This window comes from Nilaparvata lugens, chromosome 2 (genome assembly GCF_014356525.2).
Source record: "Nilaparvata lugens isolate BPH chromosome 2, ASM1435652v1, whole genome shotgun sequence".
Classification (NCBI taxonomy): domain Eukaryota; kingdom Metazoa; phylum Arthropoda; class Insecta; order Hemiptera; family Delphacidae; genus Nilaparvata; species Nilaparvata lugens.
Window position 1 is genome coordinate 20,565,204 of NC_052505.1, and position 25,325 is coordinate 20,590,528.

The following is a 25,325-nucleotide window of genomic DNA, read 5'->3' on the forward strand; positions in this document are numbered from 1 at the left end:
CTTGTTTCATGTGACAATATCGGGGCACCGAGCTTCGCTCGTTATTTACAGGCACAGCCCAAAACTGTTTCTTTCCTGAATTTCGATTTATACACTATAAAGTAGGTTATGTTCCATACACTCGAATTCTGGTTCAATTTTCTGTTCAAACATTTGAAAACAAAATAAGTTATGATTTAGATTATATACAAACTCAAATGAATAACAAAATAACACTCACTTATCACTTGAAATTGTCAAATAATGATCAACTTTGAAAATTATGATAAACTCTAGTTTAGGAGGATTATTATGTCATGTCAAATCAGATTATGTTGATCAAATCGAATAAATTTTCTAGCTAGATGAAATTTCTCGCTGATTGATTATGATTCCACAGCTGGAAATAATTCTGTCTCTCTCCCACACAGGCACACGCATCTTCTGTTATCGAGAGAGAACGAAACTATCATTTGTTTTCCAAGAATGAATTATCCTTCTAATGTTGATCAGCGAGTTTTTCAAAGAATAAGAACTATTGCAATCGAATCTTTATATCATAAACCTACTATGTTCCAAAATTCATTGAAATCGTTAGAGCCGTTTTCGAGATCCGTAAAACATAAATAACCAGATATGAAAATAGCCGGATATATAAATAACCAGATATAAATACAGAAATTGCTCGCTTAATATAATAGGATAGCTTTCAATTAGCTCTTAAATTAGTCTTTTGTCAGGATAGAGTATTCTCATGCACCATTGACTAGAACAGTAATTTATGGGCCTATACTTTTCTACGGAAATCTCGGATTTTCCTAGTGATAGATAGCGTTGCCGGTGGATCCTTGATTAGTTTATTTATTTATTCGTCCACAATTTTACTATGAAAGCAACAGGTAAAAACCTGAGAACCTAATACTAACATAACAATTGTTCCCATCCTCTTGGGCAAACCTCAAAATCTCTTTCTCATTTTGAAACTTCAATATCATCACCCTACAATACTATATATCACTATACTCATTCCTGCTGAATGATATGAATTTCACTCATCCCTGAATCGGTAAGGCATTCTTCAGCATTATTGGCTAGAGCAGATAGTCATCAAAAACAATGATTCATGGGCTTTCATAATGTGAGAGAATTTGGTATTACGTATATTGGGGGCCGAGCTTGATTGATTGATTGAGTACTTTATTTATGTAGATTACAATATATACTGGCTTATACACTTATATACAATAGCTTACAATACAGCAGAATTATAGATGAATTTACATAATATAGACTAAGAAAATGATTATTGAACTGTAAATGATCTGAAAAAGCAGTTTGTAATATAATAACTATAGATAATAATCATATTGTTATGCATCTACATAAATTGGCGGAGCTTTGGACATATTAATCAATGTCCATTCTTCGGAAAGAATATTAAAAATATCCTCCCCTCAGATATAAGCTCAGATATAACAAGAGATATTGGACTTAGCCTGGGCTTTGATGAATCCTCCAATTTTTGAAAATGTTTGAAAATCATCCAAACATCCAAAATTTCATTATTGTAGGTTCGAAGTTCAAGATTACCCGAATGAAGGAAGGTTAATTGGGATCAATGCACAACTTTGCAAGTGTAAAAGGCGGAGAAGTTACAACATTCAGTTCATCGGCCCCACATCAAAATTTATTGCCTCCTATCGATGCAGAAGTATTACCCGGAGAAATCTGTATTTACTTCTTCGATTTGATAGACTTTTGGAGAGCTGGCCACCCGATTCGAAAGCCCTTGTCCTTCTTGAACGTGAGATTCGTTTCCAAATGGAAGTGAGAGAACTGAAGAAAATTGAGAGACGTGCAGAGAGAGAGAGAGTGAGCATGAGTGAGCGAGTGGTAGAATGATGAGGGAATGTCGAAGAGGATATCTTGGAAAGTGGAAAGATGATCGGGTGAGAAGCGAATTATTGGAAGGAAACTCACAATGCGAAGGGTGAAGGAAAATCCTGAGTGTTCCCCTGGGATATCTCCTGACACTTCACTTACACATCGTAAAATCAGCTCTCCCACTTCTTCCGACCTGTCTCATACAAATTATATTATTTTCCCAAGACTCTTCCCACTTTCTGGTAAGATTGATAAAAACTCACTTATTTTTAAGCTGCCTTCAAACAGGTCAAACTGTGAAGCAAACGTTCAAAGCAGGTCAAACTGTGAATAACTAAATCTTGGTTGTAAAAATGAGAAGTTGATGTATAATCGAAGAAGGATAAACATTTTTTGAACCGATACTTTTTGAAATCTTCCGAGTTTGCTTCCTGAGAGCAGGGGCGCCATTTAGGGGTGGCAGGGGGGGCCTAGGCCCCCCCAAGGATCAGAAAAATAATGAAAATGCGGGTCTATCTACACAAATCCTTAAAATCTCATACTGATTTGATACTTTTTTCAACAGCAATATTATAATTCCTTCTACAGTATCAACAATCTAGGAAAATTGCCTTGAAAATATGGATATGAGTACTACGGAGTAATAAAGAATACTGTATATTTTTCACTGTGTTATGGTTGAAGCTTGAATATGGAATGGGTACAATCATTGAAGAGAGCACAATAAGTGAGTTATTGCATAAATTTCAACTTGATTAACAAGTTGCAAGATGTCACAGTGAAAGCAATAGAAAGGGCACAATCAGATAATCAAAAATGTTTGTACAGAGTTGGTGAGAATTATGGGAACAGCTTAATGTTTCTAACTGAAAGTTATTTTTCAATTAGAATATTAACCCCCTATGAAATTGTTGAAATTGTTATTGTAAAGGAAAAATTAACCTTTTTCCATGATTTTTAAGAAATCTGTTTCAGTAAACCCATTTTTCTAATAAATATTTCATTATAATAACTAATAATGTATATGTTTGTATTGATGTTTCAACCACATTTGTATAAAACTGGAGAAAATGAAGCATATTAAAATATCTTCGAATGTAACATTTATGGGGAGAAACCCAGGACCATCAATCCTTCGCTGGTATTCCTTCCCCCCTCCGCCTCATGGCTTTTGCCCCCCTACCCCCTAGCAGTTTGGTGAAATGTCGCCACTGCCCGAGAGCTAAAATAGGTCAAACAATACAGTTTTCTAGTTGTGCTTTACAAACATCAAGCTATAAAGATCACTTCCCATTATAGAAATTAAAGTGAAGCACACATAAATTCCAAGGGCATTGTGATTTCGATAACATCATACAGTATTAGTTTTCTAGCAAAAAACAGATTCGGAGAGGCACAAGGTGGAAAGACTAGGAGTATCTTGGAATTGTATGAATTTATTCAAAAAAAAGGAACTCAGAGATTACAGTAACAGAGGAGCTTCCAATGGGCTTAGATTCTTCAAATTTATTTTGAATTCATCAATACTTGTGAACAATTCCATAGCCACACTCAACGCACGCTGCTTCCATTCGAAGTATTTGTCAAAAATCATATCGAATTGTCCATCATAGATAACTCTCAGTAATTTATTGTAGAGAACCTTCTCTCCACGTGGTTTTCTCATTACCATTTGAATTATAAGAACTCTTTGCATCAGTGCATCCCTGAGCGTAGAATTATAACGACTATCATTACCTATTCTGTCAATTAAATTCGATAGCTTGTACACTTTTTCCTCCTTCCTCATACAAACAAGAAATTTCTCAAACAACTCATCTCTGAACTCTATATTTGCTTTGAAATCCTTCAACATGTCATTCGTTAGTAGTTTTCCTATGAATGTTTCACCAAAGTCTTTCACTGAGGGTTCAGTTTCACATACTACATACCATTCGGCGTACAGACTCAGAACATACTTCAAATTGGAAACTTGTTGGTCAGTGATCAGTTGAGGCATCAAGGTTCTAAGATATTCGTCAGCCATGAATGCTTCAGTGAGTAGTTGATTCTCATTCTCATGCATAGAATCTGCTACAATTTCTTGTATCCCATATATTCCTGTTGGGGCATCAGCATGAAGAGATGCCTGAAAGAATTAAAGAATTTGATAATTCTACTTTTTTTGTGTATGAAAATCATCAATATATCCTATAATATTGAACGAGCAACTTTTTGTTTACATGTTTCGATGTTTGAATGTTTAGATGTTTGTATTTCACTGGATCTCGAAAACGGCTCTAGCGATTCTCACGAAATTAAGAACATACTAGGTTCATAATATAAAGATTCGATTGCACTAGGTCTCATCCCTGGGAAAACTCTCTGAAGGACATCAAACGGATAATTATTATTCACCCTTGGAAAACAGCTGATAATAATTCTTTCGTCGTCTGTTGGTGATGGAAGTGAGTGAGCGAGTTCATGAGTGTGAGACTGTGTCAAAATTATGACTCAGCTGTTGAACTTTTGTAATCATTCAATCAGGTACTTAGTGCCGTTTGCAAAAAAAGCCGGGTTATTTTCAATACTGATTAATTCCAGTGGATCCATTCTTTTGAAATGGTCTTCTCTGATTTGGTTCACGTAAAGTTTATTAGGATCAGTATTTAACCGGCTTCTGTGCAACTGGGCCTTTGTGAGGGAAATTTTCGCATTCCTCTGGGAATTAATCTCAATTTACTGTTATTAGATAGAACATTTCTGTATGAATGTTATTATAATACCTTCTTTCGTAATACATTTTATATGCTTTTGTACTCCAGAGTGTAGCTCGGTCCCCGATATTACTACATTAAACAGATTAACATCAACATCCTAAATAAAAGTGTTTCAGAAGTACACGTTAAGCCGTCGTTTCCGGCTGCCTCAATGTTAGGTCATGTCAGAGGCCCTGAAATTGATCAGTTACAACCTGAAAATTCCAACACCAGACAGGTCACTCGATATTATTACTATTATTATTATTACATCAACAGATTGTTTGAGTCAGTTCACCATTCAAATATCAGCCTATATCATGTAAATTGGTAGACAAATCTATAAATTTGAAAGTGGAAAAATGTGATCGAGAGATCTTGAATGGGAACCGTGGATATACCTACATTATAATATGTGGATGTTGGCATCCTTGAACTTATTTCATATTTTTCAATTCCTCTTTTTTAAACTATTGGAAAAGATAGTATAGGGTTCTCAAGAATTATTCAGGACAGTAGCTATGTATTCTACTTATTCTACGGTTGAAATATGAGGAACTCCTAGCTAAGGCTTCGATAAATTAAATTCCAGTATCAATACTGTAGATTATACAAACAGTATTTAATTACAGTAAAAACTATGAGTTTGTTACACTTCCAATAATTGGATATGATTTAGTATTATGGAAAAACTCATTTATGGTACTTTTTATCCCATGTATATTCTTTTCACATAAATTATGAAGCCCTGTAAAATTTAAAATTTTGGAAAATTGTGAATTAACACATTTTCGAATTGACTTGTATGGGATTCTGAACATTACAAAAGAGTCTATTAAAGGATATTCAGTAAAGCTTCTACGAACCTATTCGAGGTTCAAGGAGATATTGCAAAAGCACCTTTAGTCATTTTAGAAACTTAAGTTGTCATCCTAGAAACTATAATTGGTTGATATGGAAATTCTATAATTGGTTGATATGGAAATCCTCTCAAGAATCCTAATGAGAAGCTGTTATTTCTTTTTCATATAAGGATTGATTCATTTGAATTCATAGGTATTATTATATCACCATTTTCAAATCATTGAAGGATGAATGAATTCTATCAGATGAAGTAAAATTTTAATAAAACATGTTTAGTGGTTATATATAATAATATTCTAGACTTGAGATGTCATCTTAGAAACTATAATTGGATTAAATCATGGGGATTCTCCCAAGAATCCTGCTGAGAAGCTGTTATTTCCTTCTCATATAAGAATGGATTCAGTTGAATTTATATAGATATATTATGTCACCATTTTCAAATATCATTGAAGGATGAATGAATTCCATCAGATAAAGTAAAATTTTAATAAAACATGTTTAGTGGTTATATATAATAATATTCTAGACTTGAGATGTCATCTTAGAAACTATAATTGGATTAAATCATGGGGATTCTCCCAAGAATCCTGCTGAGAAGCTGTTATTTCCTTCTCATATAAGAATGGATTCAGTTGAATTTATATAGATATATTATGTCACCATTTTCAAATATCATTGAAGGATGAATGAATTCTATCAGATGAAGTAAAATTTTAATAAAACATGTTTAGTGGTTATATATAATAATATTCTAGACTTGAGATGTCATCTTAGAAACTATAATTGGATTAATCATGGGGATTCTCCCAAGAATCCTGCTGAGAAGCTGTTATTTCCTTCTCATATAAGAATGGATTCAGTTGAATTATATAGATATATTATGTCACCATTTTCAAATATCATTGAAGGATGAATGAATTCTATCAGATGAAGTAAAATTTTAATAAAACATGTTTAGTGGTTATATATAATAATATTCTAGACTTGAGATGTCATCTTAGAAACTATAATTGGATTAAATCATGGGGATTCTCCCAAGAATCCTGCTGAGAAGCTGTTATTTCCTTCTCATATAAGAATGGATTCAGTTGAATTTATATAGATATATTATGTCACCATTTTCAAATATCATTGAAGGATGAATGAATTCCATCAGATAAAGTAAAATTTTCTAAACTTGAATTGTCATCTTAGAAACTATAATTTGATTAAATCATGGAGATTCTCCCAAGCATCCTGCTGAGAAGCGGTTATTTCCTTCTCATATAAGAATGGATTCAGTTGAATTTATATATAGTATGTCACCATTTTCAAATATCATTGAAGGACGAATGAATTCTATCAAATTTTCATAAAACATGTTCAGTGATTATATATAGTAATATTCTAAACATACCCATAATGATAATGTTGTGACCGATAAGAAAATATATCGAGGACAGGAAATCATAGTTACGGTGAAGCTAGGATGATTATGTCGTACAAAGTGTTGAAGATAGATTCAATGCCTTTTCTATCAAAACTGTGATCAGATATGAATATTGTTGATAATGATGTGTGTCGAGAATTGCCTACTCTAGCTTCAATTGAATAGTTTTATAGCTGTCAACACCACCTGCATAAATTTTATTGTCAACAATATTGACGCTTGTAATATGAGTTGTTCACAAACATACTAACTAACCTCATCAGCTTCAACCTGTCAAGCTTTTCTGATAATATTATTGTCATTCATTATTTATTCAACAAAGACAAAAACAAAATTGAAATATCATCTAAATTCTATGTAAATAGAACAAGGAGTATCCTTGGTTTTTCTCTCCAGGTCAGTGCTATCTTGAAAAAATGATTAATAAATAAAAATATTGATTAGAGTGATAGATAATACGGAATTTTCTATAGATTCTAATACAAATTGGAAGATCTTTATTTTGTCATATATCCCTGAGTAGTGGAAAACGACATCTTATTGGTCAGCTGAAAGCTGAGTTTGATCTTCATTATAATCGGCATTTTGATCTTATAATGAACGTATCTTTATGATAGTTTGAAAAAAATTGGATTCCATTAACTAGTGTTGTTATCCGTTTGATTCTTCAGAGAAGTATTATTGAATTTAAAACCTGTGATTTCTGATTGTTTATATTGTAAATTGAAGTATAATTATTCAAAAATGTGAAACTGACATGATAAACTAGTTTGAAGTTTAAATAGTGTTAAGAAAAAATGTTGTATGAATTAGAATTGCAACCTGCTTGGGCTTCAGCCTGTGATACTTTTCTAAGAGTTGTTTGATTCTGAATAAATGAAGAGATATATTAATAGTTATAGTTATTCGACCAATCATGAAGGCTAAACCAATCTTGCTGTACAGGGGCAATCTCTTGACGGGGCATACCTCTGACAACATCATTCTTATCATTCAAGTCAAATTGGAATAACTCATTAGTCTTCATCTAGGTGCTATGAAAATCATGTGAAATCTTATAGTCATTCATTTTCTCAGTATAAGACACTGCTTTGAATGTTTGAATAACTACTTCCCCACATCATTCACAGAGTTCAATATGAGAAACATATCATATCTCATCACAGCATCATTCTTATCAATTCAAGTCGAATTGAAATAGCTTATTAGACTTCAGCTAGGTTCTTTAAGAGAAATAAAAAATGTAAGTGTTATTTATTTTCTCAACAGTATAGGAAACTGCTTTGAATGTTAGAATAACTGCTCCCTCACGCCATCCACAAAGTTCACTCGATGGGAGCGAATAATCGTTTTGGGAACACTCGTGTTATCTTGAAATTCCAGAAAGTATAGAATTTAATGTTTAATGAATGTTACATTCTATACTCTTCGTAGAAATCCAAATCAGGAATGTGATACTGATCCAAAGCTTACAATTTGCAGGGTCGAAGGATTCCAATTGAATATGGCCTGACCATATAATCACTAACAAGCTCTTGAGAATCCAGCCTAAGTTTGGAGAAGTATCTAATCGAGAATGCCAAGGTATGTCCTGACAACTCATGTTGCTATTTACAAACACACGCTACACGAGTTCACATGTATGCCAAATATTAATTATAAGAATTAATAGTCACTGGGCCAGCTCTTCTGTTACAACTGAGAGGGGTTATGTTCAGGATTGTTGGTGGTGTTGTGGAGTGGAGGGGATTTTGCCCGTTGGTTGTGGTTGAGCCAACAGCGATTAATATTTCAGTAAGCAGTAGCCTGCTTCCTTCAAGAGAGAAGGTCAGCCATATATGTATGTCTGCGTTTTGAAAATTAAATTTTCCAACATATAATTAATAAATTAATTATTCATCTTGGATAACCGACCACTCTGCTCTCCCTGTTCGTACACAAGCTTTCAGAATTATTTCTACGATGTCCATATTTTACGATGTTCTGGGGTGCTTTGGAGAATAATTTCAATAAATATGATATGTGAGTATGAAATCATAGAGATGATTATCATATTATTTTTTGGATATCAATGTAGGTTTTCCCCAATACTGGATTTTTGAGAAGCTCATTTGAGTTACAATGCAATTTCATAGACGATGAAAGTCAGTTGCGTTGTCAGAACTGTCGGATTTTTCACAATAATTGTAGGTAGAAATCTACTTTTCAATTGGTCTTCAGGCAGATCGTCTGAGATCCAATGGGATTTCAGTGTTGATGGAAGTTGATTGCAATGTTTATTACAAACAAATTATTCCCAATCTTTTTATGTATTGATTATCAACGACTCTTTAAAAAGTTAGAAGGTGATAATGCAGCCAATGAATCTTGCCTTGTGAGGAATATTTTGCTAAATTTACTTACAAATTGGTTGAATACACGATCAAGATCGGGACAGATTCTAGGCCAGATTTACAATTGAAACGGTAGTAGGTGGAGTGAGACTCCAATATTTCTCGTTTTGAAATATTTTTGACGACACTGCAGTCAGATTTTGAATAAAAGTTATAGAAAACTAGTACTCACATGTGGAGCGCTTTCGGATTCTCAAATCAACTCAACACTAATTATTTTTTATCTTTCCAATATTACAGTACATTTTTAAGAATACTTATTAAACACTTATTAGACTCACAATGGCAAGGATAGCAACACCAAAATCAAACACTGCCATTATAATTGGTTCTCACTATAGATAGTATATACTATACAGAATGTTTCAGAAGTAGTGTCGAACATTTTAGGGTATTGTTCCTGGATGATAGGAGACTACAAATGTCGTATTTGATGTGTCCAAAACTCAGCGGTTAACCTTATAACTGCAATTCTTAAGAGTTTCCATCTCAAGAGCGAAATGTTGCATTGATCTGAAATTTGGCATGCTATGAAAACCCAATTTAAAAGAATAAAATAGAAGAATTTTGATGTGAATTTTTAAAATGACGGCCATTTTGAATTTTTGATTGCAATAGAATTTTCCAACTTTTTTGTCTCTAAAAAAAAGCTGGAAACAGCGGTAAGTAGTTGGAAACAACAAAAATGTAAATTATTTGCTAAGTGAACGGTTTTTGTGAAATTTGCAATCAAAAATTTAAAATGGCCGTCATTTTGAAAATTTACATCGAATTTTTTCTATTTTATTTTTAAAGTTGAGTCTTCATAGCAGAGATATTCATGCCAAATTTCAGATCAACACATTTCGTTCTTGAGATAGAAATTCCTAAGTGAAAAAAGTGGAAGTTATAAGGATAACCGATAAGTTTTAGACACTTAAAATACGTCATTTGTAGTCTCCTTTCATCCAGCAACCATACCCTAGAATGTTCGACACTACTTCTGAAACACTCTGTATCTATAGTTTGGGAGCAAGTTATATTACTACTACTTTATTGAACAGTTTTGAAAAAAGCCTCCTGTTTTTTTCTAATGATATCATATTTTTTGTTACCTAATACAAGTATTCGAATTTCTAATCTGATTCACACTGTAATGTAGATCGCCCAATCAGTGCGAGCAGGATTTGAACTAGAATGCTGTTGCAATAATATGTGATATGACGTTTGATAGAGCAATATAAAATCAGTGTGCGAATATCGAGTGATCATGTAATTTTTTTGCAATGATTTTTTTTGTTAACTCAAGAATTCGAATTTATAATCTGATGAACACTGTAATGATTATTGTAATAATGTGGATCTCCCAATCAGTGCGAGCAAGATCCGCACCGAAATGCTGTTGCAATAATATGTGATGTGACGTCTGATAGAGCAATACAATCAGTGGGCGAATATTGAGTAGGCATGCCAATATTGTTTGCAGTGTCAACGCGCGGAGCCGAGCAATCAGCACGCTGTGTAACAAACTGGTGCGAAATACTCGATCCAATTTACTAATGAGGCCATCTCGAGGCTCGACGAACGCACAACACACGATTAGCACGCCTACCGGAGGCGGTTAACACTGTACTAAAAACCCACTCACATTATCTCGTCTTATCAGAAATGTTCTCACGACTTGCAATTTTCTCACAATGTAACCGCTCTACATATCAGCAGACAATATACGAAAAAATGATGTATAAAATATTTTTATAAACTCCTTCTTCAATTATTTTGATAAATATCGTGTTTTTTGTATCATTGGAAAGACTGAATATATAAATAAAAATCTGGTGTGGCGCACTCATACAACTCTCCTTGCTCATTGATCTATAAGCCTCATTAACGAGGATAATTTTAGGGGAATAACATTATGCCGATTGGCGACTAAATAATTTAAACTACGATTAAACTATTGTTTTTGTGTTAAGAGTACATTTTCCTTTGTTTGAATTATGAAATTTGAGGATTTGAAGATGTCAAAACAGCTGTTCTACAAATAAAATATCGACATGTGTTCTTTTGAATAAACTGCTCAACCTACCTAGACCTACCTCACGCACGAGAATGAGGTTACAAAGTAAATTTCTCAAGGATGGGGTGGACCCCCTGTTGTTTTAACAGGGAGGAGACTCATGCCAATTAATAGAGCTGATATATAACTATACAAGGTATGAATTTGAAAAATTTGGAAAATTTGAAAAAGTCATTTTTGAGACAATCGTGATAGAAATTAAAAAAAATTCATTCTTCTCAGGAATATTACGGAGCTCCTGCAATTTTCCCAGAAATTAGACTCATTGCAGTTGATAGGGCTTATGAATCCAGGGTATAAATTCGAAGAAAATCGTTAGAGCCGTTCTCGAGAAAACCGTGAAAAATATGGTTTTTTAGCCATTATCCGTCATTTTTTCCGCCATTCTGAATTGAATTTTATTGAACTCCTTATTGTCGGATCCTCATGGTATAAGGACCTTAAGTTTAAAATGTCAAGTCAAACGGTTCATTAGGAATGGAGTTATCGTTTTCACAGACACACAGACACACACACACACACACAACACACACACACACACACACACATACACACACACACACACACACATATATACACACACACACACACACACACACACACACACAAACACACAGACCAACACCCAAAAATCATGTTTTTGGACTCAGGGGACTTTGAAACGTATAGAAAACATGAATTTAGGGTACCTTAATTTTTTTTGGAAAGCAAAGCTTTCCTTACCTATGGTAATAGGGCAAGGAAAGTAGAAATTAGTGAATATTGGAGGAATGAAAGCTTTTATTCATCAATTCATAAATACAAATACAGAAAGTTATGTTGCTATGACTGGGAGGGAACAACAGATTATTAATTGATATGATGCTTCAATCATCAATCGTGATAATTATCACAGTGTTGTGTTGATTGTGATAATTTATAGATTGATGATGTGATATAATTTGGGAGATAAGCAGTCAAGCACAGATATTAGCCTAGAAAGCTGAGCTCATCTTGTGTGGGACTGTCTATTCCTGAGTCGAGAACTCAGCCATGTAGGAGGCACAGCTAGGATTATCAGATAGGATCACTCTCTCAATATTCCTGATTTTATAAATCAGTTGACTGCTTTGTGAAGTGGTTTACATTCCTATTGTTGTGGGAGAATTGGAAGTGTGAAATCAGTTTTGATGTAAAGCTCTGATAAGTGATAATCCTAGCTGATAATATCCTATGTAACCAAATCAATAGAAGATGGTTGAGAATTAGTCTGGTGAAATCCGGATTTTCATAATCGTCCAAGTTTGTTTCTGATTATTGATTACATGGGATTGAGTTAGTTTGAAATAGCATTAATCAAACCTTTCACTTTTTTCTGATATTATGTTGCTCATTATGTCACTATTGTTACTATTCATTTTGCTCATTCGTGCATTAATTATGAGTCTCTTCACTCATGTTGAGTTTCAACACCATCAATGATTTTCACGGTAGATATTTTCATTTTGGTTTTAAAATGATAGATACTGTCTCAAAGGAAACAGCTGATTTGAAAAATCTTAGTGCCGGTTGCACAAAAGCTGGTTTAATTTTATCACGAGAAGCAGTCTTATCGAAAAGGCCTTCTCTGATTGGTTCCCGTGGAATTTATCACAGTTAAAATTGAAACGCCTTTTGTGCAACCGGGCCTTAGTCCCGCATCCTTCCCAGGATTCCCTGGGAAACCCAGGGAAGGGTTCACAGACTCGGAAATGGTCGTGGTGGTGGAGGATAATTCAAGAATAAGCTGAGAAGCACATACCCCAGAAATTATCTAGAGAAAATTGGTGTTGAACAACTCACACTATTGTTCACATGTTTTCAGATATAAATACAGAGGGAGATACCTGTTTTAATGATTTCTGGAACCTGAAGACTTGAATCACTACACGTGGTACATCAATGAGTTTTTTGAGCTGATACTATCCTATTCATTGTAGCATAGGATAAAAATCCAAGTATAAGTTTTCTTTGATAGTAGGTATGGGATGATGAAGAATGTGAGAATATTGAACAAACCTGATAATTATTCTTCGGTCATCACTCCGCTAGCTTGGATTGGAGAGCCTGAAGCTGTGAGGTAAAGAGACTTCAAAGATGATTTTAATTCATTTTCCCATCTATTTATCATGTTTCTCTACAAAAAACACACATCGGGGAAGAAAAACTAAGGATACCTTGTACTATGCCGCCCCCAAACCATCTTTTCAAATTTACATGTTCAAAACATCAAAATTTTTATAATTATTTATATCACTCAGTTATTTTTCAAATGGAAAATATTCACTCATTAGAGGGAATTTTAAACACGAACCGAAAGACAAACTTACTCTCAAAACAACATTGACTGCGTTGTTTATTGACCGAGCGAAGTGAGGTTTAAGATTCAAGTCGACGGTTTGGCATTTCTCTTAATGTTTAAATGTTTATATGTTTTTATGTTGCGCATTTACGCTGAAACGCGGTAATAGATTTTCATGAAATTTGACAGGTATGTTCCTTTTTAAATTGCACGTCGACGTATATACAACGTTTTTGGAAATTTCGCATTTCAAGGATAATATAAAAGAAAAAGTAGCCTCCTTCATACGCCAATATTACCGTAGAAATCAGACTATAGAATCATTAATCATAAATCAGCTATAGTCTAGTGGACTATAATATTACCCGTTCAAAAACATCGAACATCTTGGAAATGTATCTTCCCATTACGTTAGTAGACAGTTGACTATAATACTACCCGTTCAAAAACATCTTAACAACGTCTTGAAAATTATTGTATCTTTCCACCAACGTTGTAGACAGTTGCAGCCAGACCTGATAACAGCGCTCACACTCACATTCCGGGACGACACGTCACGGTACGATATAGGACAGATAGCTCTATGTTTATTTAGTATTTTCTCTAGACATTTTAATTGATAAATTATTCATTAATTTTTGAGAATACATAACAACAGGTCAATGTAACTCACTGAGCGCGAGGTCTACTGTTCACAGAACTACTAGTTGAAACATCTTTCGAACAATAGCCTTTTTCTCTTCTCCCGAATATTGTGCTTATTTGCTCTATCCAATTATTAATTAAATTAATAAAATCATCAATCTCTCAATTCGTTCAAGAAGCGTAACAAACTAATATGATGAACACGAGCTGTTCCTAATGTTCAGCTATTAATGCTCGTACCATAAAGCAGAATGAAACACTGAGAGAGACCTGGCTTCTAATTATTGAATATTTAATGAACTACGAATTTACGTTTGGAGCAGTAACGGAGCAGGGCCGGGAGCGAAATACGTTGGCCAACTCGCAACCTGATAATTCTACTGCAAATTTATGGAATCTAGAAAGTTCTCTGGAAGATTATGAAGTCAATTGAGATCTTGAGAGTGTATTCGAATAAAAAACGTCTGATATAAGATATTTTTTATTGTCTCTTGATAATCTTCTATCTGACCCTCATCGTCTCAATGTTCTCAATGTTATTTTTATCGATATTATCTTTTGAATCATCATCCACGGATTGTGACTATCCTCGTAATGATTTTCGATCACACAGAGAGTTATGGAAACTTGACAAAATAATTTGGAGTGAGAGAAATGTTTGTAATTTCTCCTAATAGAATCATATTTGGACGATGTTAAGCCTAGTTTATACGATGCCAATTGGCGAGACAATTGTCATAAGGCAACTGACTGGCATGAAATTATTGTCTTCGTATGAACACTTCAGGCCAATTTGTCTTGCCAACTGTCCCGACAATTGGCCCAAGATTCAACTGTCTCCGGGAGTAGACTATGGACAGTCAATTGGGCCCAGCGAGCCCCCCACCACTCGGAATCTCAGTTGTCGCGACAATTGGCGCCGTGTAACTCTGTCTTGGTTTTGCCAGTGCAGCTGTATAGTCACAACAGATGACAAGAACTCGGACACGTTTAGCTGTCAACTGACGTGCCAATAGTTCTTCTCGTTTGAATGGCCTGGCCTCCGACAATCCGCAACCACATGATGACAATATTGTCTCGCCCATCGACATCGTATAAACTAGGATTTAGTGTTTAGTTTGGTCTGTTTATAGGTGAGGAAACAATAAACTATACCATTGTACCAATTATTTTTATCAGCTCGAAATATTCAATGTTGAAAGGAATTTTGTTATTAACTTTCATATGTGATTCATATATTTCATTTCAGTGATTTATAACCCAGAGAAACTTCTCGGGGGTTTTTGATGATTGTAATTGCTGAAAGAGTCTTTCATTATTATTTAAACCATTAAGGCCCGGTTGCACAAACGGTTGCTACATTTTGATCGAGATTAAAAGTCACGAAAACCAAATTGAATATAAACAAGGATAAAATCTTCAATTCGATTATTTGAAACAATTTCACCACTTATACACTCCATATAGAATTTTAGTTTTAATTTAGGTGTTTTTCCCTATAGCCATCTCTGTAATAAAGCACTCCTTTTGTTTATAATTTATTTTTATTTTATTTATTTTTTTCAATATTGATAGATCGATTAAATGGTTTATTAATTTTGTAAATTAAGATTTCTAAGATTGATACTCGTTGCAGCACACAAACCTCTGGTTTTGCTGGCAACGCCTATAAGCTAATTTTGAGAAGAATTATTAATTATTTCATGTTAATGTTTAAATTAAGTTTTTAATTGTGTTTTTGTTTTGGAAAAATTGTACTGTATTATGGCAAATAAAGAATTTGAATTTGAATTTGAATGACACTCGACACAATAATTCATTTTCAGACTTGTCATTCTGCCGTCAACTGAGGTTGACAATAATCAAGAATCAGTCATATGATCCTATGGATAGGATGAGATTTCATATATCTCCCTTGGACAGTCATAGTGATAAAGAAAACTATACAATCAAATAAAATCGATTCACCCAGAAATCAGAGATAATATAATACAAAATATATACAATTCAAAATTGTGAATTTCTACCCCAAAGGGAATCTTTCTGTATTTGAGGAAATGCTTATACAGAGTTCTTAGCGATTCGATAAGAATATTCCTGATTCATGGAGAATGAAGGTTTAGATAGATTGGCTGGATGGATCATATTGACTGGTTAGAGCCTATTTCGGTTTTGGAGTGAATTCTCCAGCGATGTAATTGAATTCGAAAGTTTGCGGTGGCCATCGGGAATTATAGATTGCGGTGCGGTAATTGAGTATTTACCAGAGTTCAGCACCACAGAGAGAGATCCGACTGTATTTACGGCCAGGTTTACCGAATTACAAAAGTTTACTATCAATAATTATGACCAATCTGGACAACACAATTGTGAATAATAAATAAATCCATGATCGGACCGTACATTGCAACCGGAAATTCTGAGCTCAGAGCGATGCAAATCCGGCCTTTGTTGTAGGTTCATCGGATAGCGTGGGTTATTAATTTAGACTGTCGTCTCTTCATTTTCCTGCATAAAATCTCGTATGGTGACCACAATAACATCATGTTCGATGTCGGTATTCTCTGAAAGCCCTAGTCGATGCATAAAAAGCAACTAACCAAGTTAAACAGTAATTGAATATTGCAGTGCGTAGTGGTTGAATAAACTGTTTTTTTTACACAAATTGCAAGTCAGAAGAGGCCATACTCCGCTTGAATAAAGCAAACAAAGTTTTATTGAATGCTTCTATGGTAGGCTATATTCAATAAGAGTTCCAGGGACCTTTAAACTGTTTTACCCTGCATCGTAGGATAATAAACAGATTCACAACCTGTGAGAAGTCTTATGAAAAAATAAGTCTCAGTCTAACCAAGAAGACTAGTAAAGATGTTACCTTACTGCATTCAAACTTGAGTTTGGCTGAAATAATTTATGTGGAACTGACAATATTTGAAATTTCTCATGAGATTTAAACTATGAACAGAGATATTGTAGGAGTTCACCTTAATATATGAAGATTATAATGTAAATTATGATATTATAAGGGGGATTATAATGTAAATTATAATAATTATAATGGGGATTTTAATGTAAATATAATATGTAGAATATAATGTTATTATAATGGAGTACATAGTTAAAATCTCAAGAGAAATTACAAGAGCGATTATCATCTGGAGGAATGCCCCATTGCCAGTTCTCTCGTAACTTGGGGCTGATGTGAGAGTGTCAAATCAAATAGTTCTTTATTCATTCATACAATATAAATAGTGTCACAATATAAATAATAATAATTCACAATAATCAGTTGAGGAAGTGTTGTATACAATATGGGCTGATTGAAATTAAATATTTTCTCAATTCTCTCTTAAAATCTGCACCATCCTTCTCTCTGAATTTGATTGGCAGCTGATTGAGAAACTTAGCTCCCATGTAGGAGGGGCGTTTTACAAATAATTGCCTCCCATGTTGTTGAAGTGCATACGTTCTTCTTGAGCGGGTATAATATTGATGATTCACATATCCTCCATTTTTCAAATTTTAGAGTCAGAATACATTCCATTATATAGAGTCCATGGACGGTCAAGATGTTAAGGCTTTTAAATTTCTTTCGTACCTCTCTGAAACATAACCTTGAGATTACTGCTTTCTTCTGTAATATGAATAATTTTTCCAAGTTTCCAATAGATGTTCCTCTATAGAGACCTATCCCAAAAGACAGGTGAGAATGAATGTTGGATGGTTCTCAAAGTTGTCTGGCTGCAATATTTGGACAACACCCTGAGTGAATAGAGTCCAGAGTTCATCTTCTTCAATACACCATCCACGTGGAAATTCCAAGACAATCGTTGGTCTATTGTCAATCCCAGGAACTTTGACTTTGAGGACTTCTGAATCAATTGACCATCAACGGAATGTGAGTGTATGTGGGAGTTTCAGATTCAGATTGAGATTCCTTTATTCATGTGTTTAACAAAACATAATTCAACTTACCTTCTAGCATTGAAAATAAATACCAGTAGCGGTAAAATGACATGGTGAATCATATTGAACTAATGAGTTCTACAATAATATTGAGCAAGAATAATGATGAAAAATGCAAAAGTTAAGGTACTACTGTAATGTTTTCACATGAAACGGTGAACTTTAGTCCTTAAGAAGTCCATTCTCAGAGAGGGTATCAAGGATACCCTCCCCTTCAGCATTTAACCGTAAAAAAAGTTAAAAATTCAAACAAAATATTATGTCTAAGCGAAAATAAATTAAGTGTGAGAGATGTCGAGTTAAGTGTATCCTCTTAAACTCTCTCTCAGCCAATCATTACAATACATAACAATCATGATCATAAAAATATCTCAATCATGATCAAATAATCAATGATCATAACTAGAATCAACCATGAATCGAGAAATAATAAACAACATAATTGGTACTGAGTCTCTCTCTCTTCATTCTCTATTTCATTCATGAGGTTTCAATTCTCTCACTGTACGCTATATTTGGATATTATCAATCGGAATATGGAAGGGGATATTGCATAAGTCCAGAATAACAGATTTCTCCAAAATTTGCATCTCTCAACTTCTGTCATCCACTCATATTTATGTTCATTACAATTTATTAAGATAATGAAGCGAATATTCATGACAGATAGTGGTACCTATGTAATGAAATAAGCCTGAATGCATGTGCATTTCAAGTTGCAGGTTATGTAACGGTGCACATAGACATAGAATCCAGTTTAGAGAAGCAACTAATCTCATTTTCATTCAACACAATCGGACGGTCGACAGCTTGTGACCATATGCCCACGCATACCTCACGTCAAAACCATTATCATGTCACTCAAAACTTTGAACAGTGATTCACCTCAGCTTCCGTGAATGAACAATGCAGCCAACTGCCAACAACGAGATAGTAATGGAATTCTTGAATAACCTGAAAATAGTAGTAAAACGCGGCGGTTTTCATCTCACTGTAGATGATCCATGATAGATAGTGTAAGACGATTAATATGCAGCTGTTATTTTGTCAGTTCATAGAGTCAGCAGCATCATTAGGGGTATTCACAATATGATTATAACATAGAGAAACGATAGCATAAGTAGATATTCCATGGTATAGGGCGTTTATGTCGCAACTTTTACTGTTATCCCAAGCCGAAAGTTCACTCAGTTCTTTCCCATGAAGCTGTGTGACACTGGTAGTCTCTCAAATTCTGCCGTTCATATACTCTCACCCCAACAAAACAGTAAAAATTTACAATAATCGACAGTAATCGGCTTGAGATAACAGTAAAAGTTGCGACATAAATTCCCCATACCATGGGATATCTACTTCGCTAATGTTTCTCTATGGTTTTAGCTAGCTAAAGTGCTATTATTTGATAACTCTGGATTGTGAACGCTCCATCTATAACCATCTGCTATTAGCTAACTGCGGTGGCGATCCAAGCGGATAATTCGTGTAACTTGAAGTTAGTTTGAAAAAGTAAGATTATGAACATATGGCAGCCTTTTAACATAGCCTTTCAATATATGGCAGCCTTTTAGAGATAGCTAGAGTTGGCGGACTCAAACCTGCGCTATGCTATCTCGTCTGTTAATTTTTTCTAACGTACCACTATAGCATTGAGTTAACACAGACTTAGCAAATAGCTGGAGATAGCGAATAGCTCGACTTAGCCAGCTAACTCCAACATTGTGAATACCCCTAATATCTAACAAAATATTGTTCGAGATTGATCGAACGGTGCGAAATAGAGAGTGCATTGCACAATATCATCTATCCTCTCAAAAAAAAATCTCTAGAAAAGAATTCGTCACCCGTCCTCTAACTCCAATTGAAAAGTCTTGTGTGGAAACTAAAATTGTGTACCAAAAAAAAATTCCAACAAAATTCTGAAAGCTCTCAGTAAGAAAATGTTCTGATATTAATAAGAAGCCCGCCTCCCATTGCAATACATAATGAGAGTAAGTATTCAAACAGTTTGGTAAAAAAACATAAACAAATAAAAAACCCGCCTCCCTCATCCCTCCATTATGAGTTTACATTCCCCATGAGACTTTGGAAATACGCATCATAGATTCAAAGGTGTTTGTTCACTTTTACTTTCTAGATCATAGTAACATTCTAAAACATTGTTTCGTTAGTTCCTTTACTCATACAATAATGCGAAGAAATACTGGAAACCTTGGAAAAAGATTCTCTGAAAAAGGCGCCATGCCAAAAAAATGTACGTATGAGAAGTGAGATGAAATTGTTGTAATTTATACTTCCATAAAATTGACTGATTTTCAGACGTTGGAAATCAACATCGAAATAAAATTTGGAAGATATTTTGGTGGAGGGCGAGGGCGCCCTTGTTAACTGAAACACTGAGAGTTTTATTTATGGAAGTTTACCATAGTGAGTTGTGTTTTTTATGGTTCTAAATTTTATTGAATTACGCAAAAATGTTCCAATTAATGGTGATTTGAGTGTGATAATTTTGTTTTTATTCTGTTTTTAACCATCAAAATTTAAAATTCTCAGTTTTCGTTGTTTTTTAGTGGAAATGGACCACATTTTAGAAAAGTGAAACCATATCCCTATCTCGGACTTTTAAATGTTATTTAAATTTGGGAGAGAGATGGTACAAGGAGTATCCTTAGTTTTTCTTTTCCAATCAGTGCTACTTTGTGAAAATTATAAATGAAAAATGAATAAATAAAATTCTGGAAGGATGAAAAGAATCTGGGTTTGCTCGAATAAAAAAAAAATTATAATCTTTCCCATCCGTGGTTTTTAAGTGGGTGAGATTGAGCGCCCTCGCCCTCCACCGAAATATCTTCCAAATTCTATTTCGATGTTGAATTCCAACGTCTAAAAATCAGTCGATTCTATGGAAGTATAAAATTGTAGAATGGAAGACAAGGATAGCTATACCATTGCTAATCAAGCACTGCCATTACAACGTGGACCTCTCTATAGTAGCTTCATGAAAGTGTTATGAATACTTCACGGCTCGTTGAAGAAATATAGTGATTATTACAATCAAATACTGCTAATCCGTTTGTCAGATTCAAGTATTATTGAAAGAAATTATACCCGGAAATTTCATGCTTCAATAACATGCTCAACAAGCACTGATCAACATGAGCATGCAAAACTCTGTTTATTCTGAGTGACGAGTAAACTTAAATCAATAATGTTGATCGTCAATGACGACTTGTTTGATCAGAGTGACGCAATTCTAATTATCCGAGGCAAATTCTGATTTGTAAACATCACGGAATGATGTCCAACCTATTTTGAATAGTTCAGTACAATCATTATTCCATCGTACATTACTCATGGTTGATCTATGCACCACATTCACTTGAAAATGGGTTCAGTTTCCCATGAACTATTTAAGTACATAACATTTATTTGGGATCGATTGTGAAAAGAAGAAATGATGTTGATTTATTTCAATGAGTTTGCCAGTACAAACTACGATCATATTCCAGTTTGGTCCATCAAGATAATAATATGTTTCATTGAACAGTATACTGTTCTCAACTCATGAGGAGGTCTTCAAACCTCGAATGATAAACCATCATTTGGACACACAAAATGGTCTATCAAATGATGATGTCAAATCTTTCAACCACATGTTAAACTGCATAATTATAATTATGTTTGCTAGGATGGATCAGTAAATCATCAGCAAATTGTAAGTTGTAGGATTTCTCGAAATAAAGAGAGACTGTTATCCATTGAGACCATAGCATGTCATCCATTGAGACCAAGAGAGCATTGAACTAGTATTCACAATTTCTGTACAAGCGATAAATTGTCCTTCTATCTGCAGTCTCTAGCAACTTTGTAGTTATTTTTTTGAGGATGTGAATCTTGAGGACTATCACTCCAACCAGAGAAATGCACAAGACTCTCTTGTGCTATGAACTTTGTATCCTGGAGTAGTAATTTCTTAGAATGACGTGAAACATTTTTGGCGGAATTAGGCCTTTAATATATAACTGATAATTAAATTACAGTGGAGTTTTACTAGTCCAGCACTAAATATTTGGAACGAATTGAAATCTTTACAAATAACTTTTCCATCATCTGCTGTAGTGGCATCCCGACTGTGGAACAATCTATCACCTGAATTGATTTTTTCACCAAGCTTCTATTTGTTCTAATCGAGGCTTCTGTCATTATTAATAAATGATACATTAGCATAAGGTCATTATGATTGGCAGGGTTTGGTGCATTCATGATCTCATTTCATTGCTCCTATTTCATGCACAGTTTCATTATCACTTATCTTTTTTTATTAAAAGTCTGATCACAGTGTTTTGTGATAGGACCACCTTCATAGTCTATTTATTACCTATTCCATCTACCCTCTATTGTATTTTATTATGTAGTTTAATTTTTCATAGTATACTTCCATGATAAGTTTCATTCCAGATGGATGCAAATAGCAGCTTTAGTTTGCTAATGTGATCTAGTATAGTGTTGATGGCTCAATATGAACAATATTATATTCTTCAATATTTGTAATTGATTAATACTGATGCGGAACTGTATTATTCATTTCTCAAGTTTCATTTAATTTTATACTGTCAATTCTTGTAAATGTTACCATAGGCAACAACCTTGTAACAATTATCAATAAATATCTTATCTTATCTTATCTGTATACTTTTTTAGCCAACCAGCGTTCAAATCCAATTCCGATATCCGAAGGATCAGAAAGTTCTCAGAAATATTCGATTCTTCAATAATTTTTTTCAAAGAATAGTAGATTATCGTATTGGAAAGCTTCCAATTGTGAACTTATTAAACAATCATGCATTATTCATCGCTATAATTTGGGAAAATCGTCAAATGAGATTAATTTGTTCTTTCTTCTATTATCCGATTATCTGAGAGTTTAAACATTTGAAGAAAACAGATTCGAATTCAGCAGTCACGTTTATTTTTTTGGAGAACTATCTCGAGTAAATATCACAGAATTTTACTGTAACTGAAGCATCAAGTGAACTAAAACATAGAGGTGCGTACAGACTTTCACTTTTCATCAACTGTTGCAACGCTAATTATATCTGTAAGGAGATTCTGTTATACTTTCATGCTAGTTTTCATGCTTTTCCCTAGCTTTTCAGGAACAACTTTGGTGAAGAATTAACATTTCCGAACTGGGTCTATTTCAAAGCAAAGGTGGCCTTCAATCAGTCCTGGGAGCATCAGTGATCAGTTTTGTTCCTAGTCAGTAGGGCAAATGAGATCTGATTATATATAATAAGATAGGAATTAAATATGAATTTGATCATGAACAGAATTTTATATAGATTCCAGAAGCATAATTATATCGAATTGCATTCTTGACATTCTTCAGCGGTGAATTTTGCTTGTAAATATTCAAGAAGCACAGTATATTCCTCTCTCGTAATGTTTGTTCGACTTCAATTGAAGAATAATCAAATCTTGGATGAAAATTTGGATATCAAACTTCTCAATCTTGTTGGTAAGTGGCTACGAAAATGTTGAGATGCAGATGATAAATAATTCCAGATGGCATGATCAAATGATGGTGAGTCACACACACTAATTAGCTTCGTTGATGATTTTCGAATGCTGAAAAACACATTTTGTAAATCACCGTTTTAGAGATGCGAGTCCAGTTGGACACTGCCTCCGAACTAAGATCGGATAACTTAAGTTCGGAAAACTCAATGAAACAGTGGTTTCTATGACGCCAAGAAACTGACCATTAGCACAAATCGAATTCATCATTCGAAAAATGCAATAAACAGCTTGGGAGTTGAGTAGAGACTTGGAACTAAGTATAGAAGGATCTTGAGGATAATCTTCGAATAGATAATACTTTCACGATTCATGTTCAACTATTGTGCGTTTGAATTCAACTATCCCATCAAAAACATCTTGACAGAACGAGACAAATTTGATGAAGGAACGTTTCACCTAGGATTTAGGAGTGTTTCATGAAGATTGTTTTAAAAAGTTCAGCATGAATCTAAAAGGTTCATATAATTCTGTAGGTTCATCAACTTCTTGAGTAAGATTTTCATGGTTTCGTGAGAAAAAGTTCTATCACCAAGAGCTGAAATTTAAAGCCAATATTAACAAGTTGAAGAAATCAACAAGAGGGAATCAAGAAGTAAGTACACAGTGGAGAAACCAAACCTGCTGGTTATCTCTCTATTATCTCCTCTGAATAACGCAAACAAGCTCAGACTGCAGGTCCCCATAATTTCATTGTTATAAGGATATACACCACACTATATGATAATGATTGTCAGTGAAAGGTTCACATACCAAAGGGATTATGGATGAAGTTGATGTCTTGACGATACTACATACTTCAATTTTTCAGGGTATGTCCATACAGAGAGTATTCAGCAGCCAGCGGTTGAAACGGTCTTTGGAGGATATGGATATCCATACCCTTCTAAGACCGCTGGAGCTCGGAAATACTGACCGCTCCCTGTACCCTAATTTTAACCACTTTTCATCGTAAGTTTAAGATCGTTGTGAAGAGATTAAACAATAAGAATATAGACTATAATAAATTTCTTTTGTGAGTACTTGAGATGTATATGGATGAATTTGAAGTAACTTATTCGAGGTATTTGAAAAGTATATGAAGGTATTTGATGTAACTTATTTGAGGTATTTGAAAAGTATATGAAGGTATTTGAAGTAACTTATTTGAGGTATTTGAAAAGTATATGAAGTTTGATGAATTTGAAGTAACTTATTCCAGGTATTTGAAAAGTATCGAAGTAACTTATTTGAGGTATTTGAAAAGTATATGAAGGTATTTGAAGTAAATTATTTGAGGTATTTGAAACGTATATGAAGGATTTTTGAAGTAACTCATTGGAGGTATTTGAGAGCATTTGTATTGAATTGGATCTCATGACATCCATAAAAATACTATACTTATTACTTTTATACTGTGATCAATTACTTTCATAGTTCAAAGTTGGATAATTATTGTTCTAAAGTGGAGGATAATAAGGTATGAGAGAAT

General features: G+C 34.1%; 2 protein-coding genes across 2 annotated transcripts in view; both read right to left on the reverse strand.

Annotated features, from left to right (window-relative positions):
• Positions 1-25,325, reverse strand: part of LOC111053516 (lachesin) — a 338,283-nt gene that overhangs the window by 312,427 nt on the left and 531 nt on the right. The window lies entirely within an intron of this gene.
• On the reverse strand, positions 3,289-6,994 carry LOC111058477. Its single transcript, XM_022346015.2, has 2 exons — positions 6,865-6,994; positions 3,289-3,991 (listed from the first exon to the last, which is right to left on the reverse strand). The coding sequence occupies exons 1-2, from the start codon at positions 6,916-6,918 to the stop codon at positions 3,326-3,328; spliced, it is 720 nt and encodes a 239-aa protein (XP_022201707.2). The 5' UTR covers positions 6,919-6,994; the 3' UTR covers positions 3,289-3,325.